Source organism: Alligator sinensis, unplaced genomic scaffold (assembly GCF_000455745.1).
Source record: "Alligator sinensis unplaced genomic scaffold, ASM45574v1 scaffold781_1, whole genome shotgun sequence".
NCBI lineage: Eukaryota > Metazoa > Chordata > Crocodylia > Alligatoridae > Alligator > Alligator sinensis.
In genome coordinates, this window is record NW_005841845.1 from 3,463,231 (window position 1) to 3,477,899 (window position 14,669).

General features: G+C 42.5%; 1 protein-coding gene across 1 annotated transcript in view; it reads left to right on the forward strand.

The window, feature by feature from the left end:
- The window catches only part of IPP (intracisternal A particle-promoted polypeptide), a 16,323-nt gene extending 2,579 nt beyond the window's left edge, over positions 1 to 13,744 (forward strand). The window contains exons 2-8 of the mRNA XM_014521021.2: positions 2,587 to 3,018; positions 3,702 to 3,857; positions 5,323 to 5,490; positions 6,957 to 7,094; positions 8,410 to 8,532; positions 9,328 to 9,545; positions 11,762 to 13,744. Coding sequence (XP_014376507.2) covers positions 2,587 to 3,018; positions 3,702 to 3,857; positions 5,323 to 5,490; positions 6,957 to 7,094; positions 8,410 to 8,532; positions 9,328 to 9,545; positions 11,762 to 11,986 — 1,460 coding nt within the window. The 3' untranslated portion in view covers positions 11,987 to 13,744. The remainder of the gene's footprint in view (positions 1 to 2,586; positions 3,019 to 3,701; positions 3,858 to 5,322; positions 5,491 to 6,956; positions 7,095 to 8,409; positions 8,533 to 9,327; positions 9,546 to 11,761) is intronic.
- Positions 13,745 to 14,669: the final 925 nt, after the last annotated feature.

Sequence of the window (14,669 nt, forward strand, 5' to 3'; positions counted from 1 at the left end):
TTCCTGCCTATGCAGGGGGTCAGACTCGATGATCTATTGAGGTCCCTTCCGACCCTAACATCTATGAATCTAACATCTATGAATTAGGGAAAACTTTCTCACTAGGAGAGCACTAAAACACTGGAAAAGGTCACCTAGGGAGGTGGTGCAGTCTCCATCCTTGCAGGTTTTGAAGACCCAGGTAGACAAAACCGTGTCTGGGATGATGTAGCTGGAGCTGGTCCTGCTTGGAGCAGGGGTTGCACTAGATGTGACTCCTGAGCTCCCTTCAACCCTCATTTTTTATGATTCAGGTGCCGCCTTATTTCTGCTGAGCCTTGCAGCTGAGGGTGCCAGCCTTTAAACCTAGGCTGGGAACATCCTTGTAAAAGTACAAAGGGAATTAGGCCTCGACTGCAGTCCGTTTTAGACTCCAGCCCCCCTCCCCCCCCCAAGGTTATCTCGAGGCATCTCTTGAAAAGCACTCGCACTTAGTTTCACTCTTTTTTTGGCCTACAGAATAATAATAGAGCAGGTTTTTTTTCTAATGCAGAAAACTCAGAAAGACCACAGCCATGGATTTCTATTTGAAATCTCTCGGTTCTCCTGAATTATGCTTGTAAACCGAACAGTGCTAACGTTGGGTGTCACCCTTGAAAGAGTCTCAAGACACTCGGTTCTGTGGCTCCCCGGTTGAGAAGCATTGCATTGCTGGCTCGGAGGGGAAGTAGATGGTCTCCAAAGTTAACTTGCTGTCTAAGCACTGCATGCGTCGTTCTGTTAAGATGACAACAGAATCGGTGCTTTTGTAGCTGGGGGATTTTTGGTCATATGTCTTGCTTACTATGAAAGTGAGTTTCCACTGAACTTTTGGACATACATAATGCTGTTCACATAAATCTATGTATTGCTAAGAAGGTAGTGACCAATTAAAATTGGCCTCTGTTTATTTTTATATTGGCCTTCAGTAATGATAGTAGCCATGTCTGGCTGCTTCTGCTGCAAGTGCCTTATACTTCCTTTCATAATGCATGTCCTCCCTGACCTGGTGTGGAGGAACACTCCTCTCTGCCATTTCAGGAAACATTTCTGCTTCTGCTTTCACGTCTTTAAGGAAGCAGTCAGTCATGAGCACTAAGCTGAGGGATATCCAGTATTACCTGACATCTATTTGTGTTTTATTTAACATAGCTGTTTAAAAAAAAAAATAAAAAAATTCAAACCTTTAAGTTGCCTGTATTGGTAACTTTGTGTTTAACAGGTTATTACTATTGTCTTCCTCTTTTCCTCATTCATACTTTTCCATAACTTTAATTATATTCATAATGCCATTAAAATCGCGTTCCTTTTCAGGATCAGGGCTTAAATAGAGGGAAGGAGGGTGGAAGTGTTTTTTGTGGCTTGCTGTTGAAGAAGCAATATGTGCGTTTATAGGTGTAGCATAAAAGTATGGTTATGGCGGTGGTTCTCATCCTTATTTTTTTATTTTTTAATGGAGAGAAGGACATAACTTGCCATGCCTTGCCCCTCCCTTCTCCCAGAAGTAGTTTTACTTCTGATCTGGAATTAATTCCTTATAAAGTTAACATGCACCAAGTGATGCAGCAGCCTTGTCCCTTTTCTTCAGTGGTGGTTAGGTTTGCTTTTTTGCATGGTGGAAGAAGTCAAAAGCAGCGGATGTGTCTGGGTGCTGCAGTAGTGTAAAGGTGACAGGGGGCTGTGCTCAGTGCCTGCTCACCCAGCAGCTCTTCAGACAGAGGGGAAAGAAGCAAGGTTCCCTTTGCAGCCTCTCTCCTCCTGCCCCCTACTGTGTGGCAGCCTACTTTGTTAATCCTTGTACAGCCAAACTACAGGTTTTGCAGCCCCCAATCTACACACAGATGAGTGGCAGCTTTGAGAGGCTTAATGCAGCAGAGGGTGAGCCATTGCAGTGGCAGGGAAGCTCTGTCCCCCCCGCCCACCGCTGTTCTGCTATGCTGAACACAACCCTCTTTCCAACTTTGTCAGCCCCCTCCTCCCCCCTTCCCTGCCCAAGGCACAGAACTGCCTGTGGAGTGCTGGGTTTTTCCTTGGTTTAGGATTAGGATGCTTCATTTCAAGTGGTTTCAGCCCTGTCAATAGTATTTAGTTTCTTACTGCTTTTATTATATCTGTGTCTGTGATAACAAATGGATGCAGGGTAAAGACTTAAACACATTGTATTCTGGTCAGATGTTTGCTGTATTACGTCAGTGGTTCTCAACTGGGACACTATGGCATTCAGAAAAGTTGTAGAGGGGTACCTTGAACCTAAACAGGTTGAGTCACTGGATTATAGTAAGCAAAATGTTGTTAGTTAGTAGATAAGTTACTTAATGTAACCATGCAGCAAAAAAGCAATAACTTCTCTTTGAAGCAGAAGAGATCTTGGTTTGTATTTACCAATTGTCTTAATTTGTCTGAAAGACAAATTAATGCACCTTACTGCATTGGTGAACAGGCTGTATTGTTGGAAGTCAAATGCATATTTTGTTCAGAACTTCTAACCAAGTTGAATATGCTAGTTAAGATGCTACATTATCCTAATATCTAAAATGGCCTGCTTGACATGTCATCCTTTGCCCACAGGAATAGTGAACATTAATGAAAATAATGTTCAGGAGCTGATAGTAGCAGCAGACATGCTTCAGTTGACTGAGGTTGTGGATCTTTGCTGTGAATTTCTAAAGGGACAGATCGAGCCCCTGAACTGTATCGGACTCTTTCAATTCTCTGAGCATATCGCCTGCCATGACCTCATGGAATTCACTGAGAATTACATCCATGCTCACTTCCTGGAAGTTCTGAGTGGTGAGGAATTTCTGGCTTTAACAAAGGAGCAACTTATTAAGATCTTGCGAAGTGAGGAGCTTAGCATAGAGGATGAGTACCAGGTTTTTGCAGCTGCAATGCAGTGGATTTTGAAGGACCTGGGAAGAAGAAAGAAACATGTGGTAGAAGTGCTGGAGCCAGTTCGATTCCCTCTGTTACCACCACAAAGACTCTTAAAATACATTGAAGGTAACTTTGGAAGGGGTGGCCCTTGGTAAAAGACTGCTGTGTTTTGCTTTTTCCAGTTTCTAAGTACACTGAATTGCTCTGATTTATAAGTTTGTCTCTTTTCTGAAGATTGAACCTGAAAATATAGGATTGACTTACATGCAGGGTTGAATTTATAATAGGAGCAATATGGTAAGAAGCAAACTTAAAGAGTCATACAAATGAACCTGTGTTTAATATTTCAAAACAGCTTCTGGGAAACTTCGGGACCGAAGTGTGCTAAGCCTGCAGAGATGTCTTAACTTGTCCAGTTTAGACTGCATGTCCCAACCCACAAGTGGCTCTTTGATTTGTCACATATGGCCCTTATGGAAAGTTCGACCAGAACATTTATTTTTTGTTAATTGGCATGCATTTGGTATGTCTTTTCTGGAACTGCAAATGGTCCACATGATGGTATTATTTGTTTCTTTTGTACTGGAGTGCATTTGCCAGAATTCACCCTGTATTGTACATGTGCTTGTTGCTCCTCAATTAATATGGACTGTGCATGTGGTTCCTGAGCCAGTTAGGCTGGTTGTCACTAGCCTATCTTTCTGAGAGGCTGGGAATAATTGCTGCCTTGTGCGTCTGTCCTCTGGGCTGTAGTTTTTATTGAAAATATATATTTTTATTTTTCTCCTCTTCCTCCATTTTTTTTCAAGGAGTTCCAGATTTCAGCCTCCGGGTGGCTCTGCAGACCCTGTTGAAAGAATATTGTGAAGCCTCTAAGTCTCCCAAAGAGAACAAGGTCAGCAGTTTTCTGCAAACTTCTAAAGCTCGTCCCCGGAGGAAAGCCAGGAAGTACCTTTATGCAGTAGGTTAGAATCTAGTTGCTTGAACCTTTTAAAAAAACGACACAAAGCACATGCATCTGTGAACTGGTGTTTTGTGTTGCGGTACAAATCTTTTAAAACTTGTATCAAAAGATAAATGACAAAATAATTAAATGTTATGTATGTAATATGGGGGCTGTATTGTCTGATTGCAGTTGTAAGCAATGTGTTGATTAGTAAATCGTGCCCAGGTGAGGTCCTGGAAGACTGGAAAAAGGATCAACGTGGTCCCTATCTTCAAGAAAGGGAGGAGGGATGACCTGGGGAACTATAGACCAATCAGTCTAACGTCCGTCCCTGGAAAAATCCTAGAGAAAATTGGATTTCTCTTTCTTTACAGTGTGTGCGTTCAGGGTCTGGAACACCCCCCCCCCAGCCCCCCTCGAGGTTGTGCAAGCACCTACTCTGGACTCTTTTAAAAAAACATCTGGATATTTTTCTTGCTGGGATCACTTGATCCCAGCTTTCCTGGCTGGGATCATTTGCCCCCAGCTGACTCCCTGCCTGTGGCAGGGGAGCTGGACTCAAAGACCTCCCAAGGTCCCTTCCAGCCCCTAATGTCTATGAATAAATAACTGGAGAGTATTATCAATCCATTCATATTTCATTTCTTTGAATGCAGTGTTGCAGCCTAAAGTAATTTTTCAGAATCAGTTGCCCCAAGCATAGAACAGTACGGCACTGTTCAGAAGTGAAATGCACGCAGGAAGCTTATGCCCTGTACTGTTACATTTGTCATTCTTCCCCTTTTTGAAATGAGTATTTTTGGGCCTGGCTGAAAAGTCAGGCCTTTTGTATTTTGAGTTGCACTTAAACTTTTTGTTTGCAGTGTTCATTAATATGTCCATCCTCTGAAATGGAGGTAGTATAGAAGCTCTTACTAATAGTGGAACAGGCGAATGAATGGAAGAATGAAAGAATTGAAGAACCATCATGAGATTGCGTTCAGAAGTCATATAACATTATTTTGGCCTTTTCCAGAACTTTTCATTCATTCTGTCTCCAAGATGTTTTGCAAACTTTATACCTAAATCTCCAAAGTATGCAATATATTCATTGTTTGGTTGTTTTTTAGGTGTGAACAGCGAGCCAGAAATAAATTGACTTAGCCAAGGTTTCACACAAATGTTGTTGAGCCAAGAATAGATTTCTTGTACCCTGAGGCTCACTGTTCCATCAGGCACTTTGTAAATCTAAGGGAAAATTTCCTTGCAGTTACACACAATAATGTACATTAGCTGCTTGTACTAAGAGGAGTTGATATCCTACTATTAGAGCAGTTGTTCGGAATTCCCAAATATGTAGGAATAACCAGTGTGTTGATTGAATCCTGAGGTTTTGATACGTCTGGATTATTTTGTAAGCGTTGAGCTGCTGCATTAGATGTGGGAAGAACCTTGCAAAGGAAGAACTACTTCCTGACGTCGTGCTTTCTCTCCCTGTTGCCCAGGTGGATATACACGATTGCAGGGGGGGCGTTGGAGCGATGGCAGAGCCCTCAGTTGTGTGGAGCGTTTTGACACATTCAGTCAGTACTGGACCACTGTGTCCTCCCTTCACCATGCTCGGAGTGGGCTCGGAGTAGCAGTTGTAGGCGGAATGGTCTATGCTATTGGAGGTAAGAAATGCATTAGTTATGAGCGTCTATAAGCCGGTGGTTTTGTTTTCCTCAGGATGTAAGGCAGGGGTTGGCAACATAGGGCTTATGGGCTGGGTCTAGCCCATGGAGCCAGAATGCTTTGCCTCTGTTTGCACCTGTGCTGGGACTGGGGATGAGCAGCGGGGAGCTGTGCTGGAGTCGGGCAGCTGGAAACTGTGCCTGCATCGCTGCCACTTTTCCTTGTTCCTTCCTACCCCGTTACAGTTTGGGTGCAGCTTCCAGCCAGTGGGGAACTGAGCCAAGGCTATGCAGCTTCCAGCGAAGGGACCAGGGAGAAGTGGCAGCAGCTGCACAGCACAGCTCCCAGCAGTTTAGCCCTGGCATGGCTGCAGATAAACCCACCTTGAAGCCACCCAGCCTGCACTAGACTGGAGCTGGGTTGCTCTGCCTCTTGGCTTTTAAGGGTTGCCAGCCCCTGATGTAAAATACTTGGACAACTAAAAATTCTTGGAAGGACTGATTTGCTTTAGAGTTGGCATCTTTCATTGTTGGGACTTATTTTTGAATGCTGAAGTATATTTTGGGGAACATCTCATATCATATTATTTTCTTAATCATATGTTGGATACTTATTGTATGATCATTATATTTTTTCACTGTGGAAGTGCAGGGTTTTTTTTGTTGCTATTCTGTTGGTGTTGATATGAGCAATCTCATCTTTCTGAAAAACAAAACCGGTTAAAAAAAGGTGCCTTAACAGTCAGGAAAATCTGAGTGAAACCTGTGTTAACCTAGGGAGAAACTGGACATGCACCAGTGCTGCAGGCTTAGATCTGACCTGGGTCTGGCTTCTGGATTTTTGTTTGTACTTTAGGGGAGCAAGTTACTACTTGCTCTACATGTGGCTGTTTATTGCTGTTGCTTCAGTTTGACACCATAGGACTGTCTTCAAGAATTCTTATGTTTTCATTCTTCTGGTACATGGCGTTAGGTACAAAAGGCAGTTTAACAGAATTGTTATGAATAACACCTTAATATAACTATAAACTACAGTTGGAAACATTCCTTTTCTCATCTGTTTTTGTAGACAATGTGGATGGCTCTGCCACAGAGTGAAGCGGCAGTACTTTGTATGTATAGAGAAAAGAAGCTTAAATTCAATAAACATAGTCTTAAAATCCCTATTTTTTCCTATTAAGGCTAGTAAAAATACCACAGCATGCAGTGCTTCGCTTAGCATTGCAATCTGCAATATTTCACTGTGAATGCCGGTTGAGGGAATTGTTGCTTAAAATGCCTTGCAGTGATCATTCAATTCCCTGGTTTAAATAAATAGTTTGTTGCATTTGCACTCTAGCAGTCTGAGGGCAAAGATTCAGATACTGCCCAGGAGCTTCCTTGTGGCAGAAGCAGAATAGCATTGGTATGTCTGCTTTTGCAGACCATTCAGACACAACCATTTCTTGTTCTCTCTTACTTTCAAGGTGAAAAGGACTCAATGATTTTTGACTGTACGGAGTGCTATGATCCTGTATCTAAGCAGTGGACAACAGTAGCCTCCATGAACCATCCTCGGTGTGGACTTGGAGTGTGTGCATGCTATGGTGCTATATATGCTTTGGGTAACTATTCTAGTTCCTTCTGGTAAAACTGATTTCAAAGCCATTAGTTCACTAGATTAAATCAGATTAAGGATTTTTAATGCTAAAATCCTGTAATAATGAGATTTGAAAATCTACTGCCATGTGTTCAATGACACACTTTCCCTCCTAAAATGCCATAGATCCTTGCAGCTGATGTAAGTTTGTGTGAATGCATGTACAGACACGTTCTCATTTCCAAGAAAAGCATCACAGTCAGCTCGTGGAATAATATGTATTGGAGCCATTGTTAAAGTCCAAAATGTGTGTGCACAAGTCATAGTCTCCTCCTTAAGAAGAAACATTCCAAAATACGCAGTAAAACTTTCCACTTTTCTGAGTCTCTCTTGCAAACATTAACCCAGCCTCATCACGTCCTGTGATGCAGGTGTGTGCTTGTATCTAATTCACAAATGAGAAGATGGAGACAAAGGAAGATTGGAATGATTTGTCCAAGCAGGTCTGTTGCAGAGTTGGGTGTAGCACTCAGGTGTGCTCTACCCTATTCTTTATCATTACTCTCATTCAGTAAACAACATACAGAAGGAAGAACTGACACAGGCTGCCAGCCATACTTTTAAAAATAATTAATGCCTGTTTGCTTGTGACCCAGTAGTGCTTCTGATCTTGTATAAAAGGATCTAGAGTCTTCGAAATTTTTCTTCTTAAGAGATGAGGTCTATCTTGATTCGATTTTTTTTTTTTTTTTTTGAACCAAACACTGAAGTGTAACGAAGAAGTAACAAACACTCAGATTGTGTGTAACTTTGAACATAGAAGAGACTTGATATGAACAAGGGAGGAATGAAACAGACCAATAATGTGTAGAGTTCAGTATTTTGTCTCTCAAATCAGCCAATTCCACATGTTTCATGTACAAGTCAGTGCAGGTAATTGTCCAGTGCTAATAACAAATTGTCTTCTCTAAACCCAGCTGGTGATTGGTTTCACCCCTAAAACGTAGCTGTTGCTGACCTTACGATTGACTTGTTGGCTAGTAGGCACATGCAGTTAGTATTGAATCATACGGAATTGACCTCCAATAATGATCTCTGAGTGTGCTGTTTGGACTCTGAATCTCTTGCAGTTAGTTATTTAATCTGTGTGGTTTTGGTATTATCCCATTATGAATGTTGATTTCTCTTGTGTATAAGCGTACAACTCACTGAATCTTACCTCGGAAATCTTTGTTCCAAGGGCACGTTCACATCTATAAAAGAGCGGGCAGTGCTGGGGGAGAACTGATCTGTACTTCTGTGCCATTTAACTCTTCCTTCCTGTTTGCTTTTGCTTGCAGGAGGATGGGTTGGAGCTGAGGTTGGCAACACAATTGAACGATTTGACCCAGAAGAAAATAGCTGGGAGGTGGTGGGCAGCATGCCTGTGCCACGCTACTATTTTGGGTGTTGTGAAGTGCAAGGTGAGCATTCTTGGACATAACTTTATTGATGCTGTATAACCAGTAGTTCTGAGAGCAGCACTGTTGCACCAAGAGTTTGCATTCGAGTCATGGATTCCTACATCTGTCTTGTCTTGCAGCTCTGTAAGATGACTTGATTTTTGTGCTGTCAGTTATGTGAATGTATGTATTGGTCTCTCCCTTCCATTTCTCCTTCTAATACTTTTTTTTACTTCTGTAGAATTTGGGGTACATAATGGTCTGCAGTCTTCTAACAAATATATAATTAAGAGACAATAATTAATAAATCAGTTCAGAAAACTCTTCCATTCTCTGTCAGTTAGCCTTTGCAATGACTTTAAATAGCTTTCCTAGGGTGCATAAGTAGTCCAGTATTTTCAAGGCTGCTGTAACTGCATTTTTATATTACGCAGTCTGTGGTTTTAAAAAAAAAAAAAAAAAAAAAAAGGTTTCAAAAGACAAGTGTGTGTCACATGTGAGGTCTGAATGCAGATGTTTATTAACATTCATACAAGGAATTGCCGCTATCTAAAATTTCCACTGTACCCTTAATCAGTCAGTGACTGCTCTGACCAAAGATCCATTGTTTAACCCAGGAAATTCGTGGTTTCTGTAGGCTACTTCTGGGCAACTGTGGGATCTTGGCCTGTGCTCTGAGCTAATTTTTAAGACGAGAAGGAAATCCATATTGTGCAATATAAAGCAAAACGTGCTTTGTTGGTTTCAAGCAGTTACATTATGATGTCTGTCATGTTTTACTGTTAGACTTAATAAAACGAAATCCTGTCTCTCCAGGTCGAATATATGTTGTTGGGGGCATCAGCAATGAAGTAGAACTGTGTTCTGTTGAAGTCTACGATCCGAGATCCAAACGCTGGTCTGAGCTTCCTCCAATGAGCACCCGAAGAGCATACCTTGGTGTAGCTGCCCTCAATGACAGCATCTATTCTGTTGGAGGATGGAATGAGACTCAAGAAGCACTTGCTACTGTGGAAAGATATTCCTTTGAAGAGGTAGCCTAGGGAACTTGGGAAACATAATTTCAGTTATTTTATGGATAAAGATGCTAAGTAGGCAGTTTACCCTTGTAACTGTTTTAAATCTTGGACATTACATAGGTGGGGAAAACAAGTAGAATTCAGACCAACATTTTAAAATAAACTTCATGCAGTCCGTAATTTTAATGGAAACTGTGTTTCGGGGACCTGAGAGCAGTGTCTGTTATTCTATCGGGACCTGAGATTCTTGCTGATCTGTCGAGTCATAGTTTCATAGTTGTTAGGGGCTGGAAGGGACCTTACAGATCATCGGGTCCAGCCCCCCCTGCACATGGGCAGGAAAGACTGCTGGGATCAGATGATGTTTTTTGAAGATTGCCAGGGTGGGTGACTGTACCATCTCTGGGGGAAACCTGTTCAAACACCTCAGCACATGGCTTGTAAAGAAGGTTTCCTTATGTCTAGCCTGAAGTGATCTTCAATCAGCTTGTTCCCATTGTTTCTCATCCTGCCCTGGGGGGCCCTGGTGAATAGATGCTCCCCCAAACCCTGATGTACACCCTGATATACTTAGAGGCTGCCACCAAGTCCCCCCCAACCCCGAGTTTTCTCTTCTCCAGGCTGAACAGTCCCAAGTCTCTCAGCCTTTCCTCACGCCTCTTGGTCTGGAGGCCTCGAATCGTGTGTGACCCTCCTCTGGTCTCTCTCAAGCTTCTCCACATCCTTCTTAAAGGGTGGCACCCAGAACTGGACGCAGTCCTCCAGCTGCAGTCTCACCAAGGCCAAGTAGAGTGGGAGGATGGCATCCTTTGCCTTACGCAAGATGCCTTGGTGGATGCATGCCAGTGTTTGGTTAGCTCTGCATGCAGCTACGGCATTGCATTGGTGGCTTATGTTCATTTTGTTGTCAGTCATGACACCTAGGTCTCACTCAGTTGTGGTGCTGGCAAGCCTACCACTGCTGAGCCTGTAAGTGTATTGTGGGTTATTTCTGCCTGGGTGGATCACTTTACATTTCTCTGTATTAAACGTTATCAGGTTGAGGTCCGCCCACTTCACAGACCTGTCCAGGTCAGCCTGTATTGCCAGCCTGTCTTTGGGCGTCACCACACTCCCCCATAGTTTGGTGTCAGCAAACTTTGCCAGATTGCTTATAATACATGAATCCAAATCGTTAATGAACATGTTGAAGAGCACTGGTCTGAGTACTGAACCCTGAGAGGCGCCACTGGTCACCATGTGCCTTGATGACTCAGTTCCATCAATCAGTACCCTGTGGGTCCCGCCAGGGAGCCAGTTACCTAGCCACCGGACCATGAAGTAGTGGAGGCCGCAGTTTCCCAATTTGACCATGAGGACATTGTGGGAGCTGATCTCAATAATTTAACCTCAATCATGTAGCATTTGAAAAGAAAACTCAAAATTACCCAGGAGAACTTAAGTTCACCACTCCGCAGTAAATAGATTCATTATAGATTACTAAAAATGAGAGAGGGAAGCAGTCTTACTATAAAATATCCAGTAGGTTACCCCAGATGCAAGTTAACAAGGCATTTATCGTAAAACCAGCCTGAGTGATCACCAGAGTGATTGTTGCTGATTGTACAGTAGGTGGCACTTTTTCTTCTGCAGTAAATACTGCACCAGTGTCCCAGTGTGATCGTAGAAATCACTGCTGTTTTCATAGGTCTGTTTCCTGGATGGGATGTAAAACAGGTGCTGGCTACTGTTACTAAATATGATTTCTACGGTACTTTTTGTAAAGAGTAGTCTGGGCAACACTGGTATGTTACCCAATTCTTTTGGGGGTATTTATATTTTTTATTCCCTAAATTTCCCCTGAATTTGCAGTGGATGATATACTTTCATTTTCTGCCTCGCTGTGTTCTTTTGCTGTGCAGTGTGCAAAAGATGTGCTATCCCAGGGATGACTGAATCCCCTTGGTGGTGAATGTGTCAAGCACACACATGGCACGTGGCCTGGGAATTTGTTTGTTTGTTAGTTTTCCCACAGACTTTGTTCTCAGAGGGATCAAGCTCATCTTTGTAAAGTGCTTTCTGATGTTTCAGGATGGAAGGTGCTGTGGACACAGATTCAGACATGATTACAGTAATAAATTATACTAAGTGGTCGTTTTAGATACTTCAGCCTTAATCTTACTCTGGGGAGTCGGGGCTTGTTAACCTCATAGCTGTTTGCTTAATTTTCTCCTCCCTTCCTCTCTCTCCAGGAGAAGTGGGTTGAAGTTGCATCAATGAAGGTGCCAAGAGCTGGAGTGTGCGTGGTAGCTGTAAACGGACTTCTGTATGCCGTAGGAGGTCGAGCTTCCAGTCACGATTTTGCTGCCCCAGTAACCTCCGACACCGTGGAAGTTTATAATCCTCATCTGGACACTTGGACTGAAATAGCCAACATGATCACCAGCCGCTGCGAAGGAGGCGTGGCAGTGCTCTGAAATTATAGGAGGTTTTTGGGGAACTTGCACAGGAAGGAGGAACACCTGGCTCTTCTGAGACGAAGCTTCATGTTTCTTTGCCCAGGGCCTCGCCCACCACCAAGTGCTTTTGTGGAACAGATGGAAGAGCAAATCTCAAGTGGGTTGTAGGGCTTCTCCTCTGCAAAAAGGGATTAATTTCCCTCAAGATTAAAACCAGTCAGTCCATAGACTGTTTCATGAAATATAATGTAGAGAGAAATGACTACAATAAGCTAGCTGAGCGTGGAATGGCTAGGAGCTGTTTGGCAAAGCAGTCCCACCCCCAAGATGATCTTTCCTCCTGGGATAACACTGGTGGGGTAGTCCAATGCCATGGTGTCTCTGTGATGTGGCAAAGCTAGAACCAGGCATAGCTCTTGAAGCCTAGATGATTCCTGTTTAGCAGCAAGGTTTTACCTGAAGCGAAGAGCAGCTTAGCCATTCCCTTACTACTAAAGCGATGGCAGAGAAAGTACTGGGAAGAGCTAATGGGAAAGATCTTTCACTGCTGAATATGCAAACTAAAAATCAACTGGAGGTGAATTTTACTGTGCTATCCTTTCTGGACAAAGGATGTGGTCGTAGGTGACTGCCAATTCTACTTCTTCTTCATTTGTCCTTCAGTAAAGCCCAACATCCTTTTGTTCCTGCTGTTACAGAGAGGTATCACTGAGGCCATCTTTCCTCTATATTGCATCATGTCCATACCTTTTGCCTTCATTTTCCCCCCCTTGCTTAAAGTATCTACCTACACCCACACATGGTAACACAAATACCCTTCTACAGGCTGCTGTTTTCTTTTCCTGCTTCCAAATGATGCCTCTAATTTTGCACTCATGCCTTTTCCAGGCTGAAGCAGAAAGGGCCCACGTAATAGAAGTTGGCTCTGTTCAATTTTAAAGTAATATTACTGGTCTTTTCATTTCACCATGATCTTGAAGGTCCTATATTTAGCTTGAAAAAAGCTTTTTATTAATAATAATAATACTTATTTTTTAGCAAAGGTAAGTTTGACACCAAATCCAAACTTAAATTTTCCTATTTAATAAACATCCCAGTACTTGAAATGCCTGTTCATGCAGTAGTGTTGTAGTATACATGCATACATTGGATAAGCATCTTGGGACTCAAGCAATGTGTCCCAAAAGAGAGTGTCAGAACTTGCTCTGCACACTGTTCTACATCACAAAACCATCATAAAAAGTATAGCATGACTGGAAGTCAGCATTCTGTAGATGGAGGGACAGTCACTGTCTCTAGCCCATGGACAGCCTGTGCAATATAAGTTCATAACAATAAAGCCTACACTTGACATAGTAAGTACTTAAGAATTCACCCACTTGCACAACATTACAACTAACACCATATGCTGAAGTTTGCTCTATATTGGAGTGTTTGCTTCTCTGATTTTTTTTTTAAATGGTTCTGGATACTTTTACTTCAGAAAGGATTAACGTCAGACATCAGAAATCCTTATTCCGTGTTTCTTTAGTTTAATCCAGGTGAGATGGTTTCTAAACTGCTGTAAATTACTCAGTTAGTTCCATATAATGTTTATGTTCCTCACTCATGATGGAATTGTCTTATATGGAATTGTCTTTGCTTTTGTAATAAATAGCATTGCTGCTGCTATCATCTAAAATAAGAGAGACTTTCTTAAGGAAAACTTTGTTCTAACTTTTGACAAGTCAAGGAGTGACTAGAAAAATGTACGTTTGCTTCTAAAATAAAATAGTTCCCGTTTCCTTCTTGTAGTGAGATCATTGGATGGAAAGTGCTCTAAATGACTGTTGTAGTAATACAGTCTTGGTAGTATGGGAACTGGTGGAGAGTTGCATAGCTACCAGGCCCTGTCGCTCTGTACTGCCCAATTTTTGAAAAGCCAGAAGAGAAAGGGAGAAGGGTTTTGTAATCGGGTAACTTAAAACTCCTGGCCTTTCTGTGTTATGATCCTGTCAGACTTCAGTTGGGTAATGTAGGCTTAATTTATTGGTGTCTCATCCTGTGTGCCTGTTTGCAAATTGCACTTTACTTCCTCCATAACCTGTAAGTTTATCAGGGGTGACCACCAGTATCTGGGGGAACATCTGTTCACCAGAGCGCCCCAAGGGATGACGAGGTCGAACGGTTATAAACTCCTGCAAGACCGTTTCAGGCTGGGTATAAGGAAGAATTTCTTTACTGTCCGAGCCCCCAAGGTCTGGAACAGCCTGCCATCAGCGGTGGTTTAAGCACCTACATTGAACACCTTCAAGAGTAAATTAGATGCTTATCTTGCTGGGATCCTATGACCCCAGCTGACCTGCTGCCCTCCGGGCAGGGGCTGGACTCGATGATCTTCCAAGGTCCCTTCCAGCCCTGATGTCTATGAAATAACGAAAGCTTGAAATGAACTCTGTTCCCAGAGGCAACCCTGTAATTAAAGGTGCAAAAATGTTAACAAAACTTTAAATGAAAATCCTGGAGTCTGAAGTATGCAGCCAGTATTCTGCAGGAATTGGGACTTATGGTTGCTATTTTTAAGAGATACAGGTTTGTCAAGTTATTGTGTTTGTGTCAGAATGAATAAGTCATAAGTCTTTGAAGTCCTTCCGACTGACACCCTAATTTTAACCCGCTTATTTTAAATTTAAGTGAAAGACTCATTGTTCTATTGAAGGAA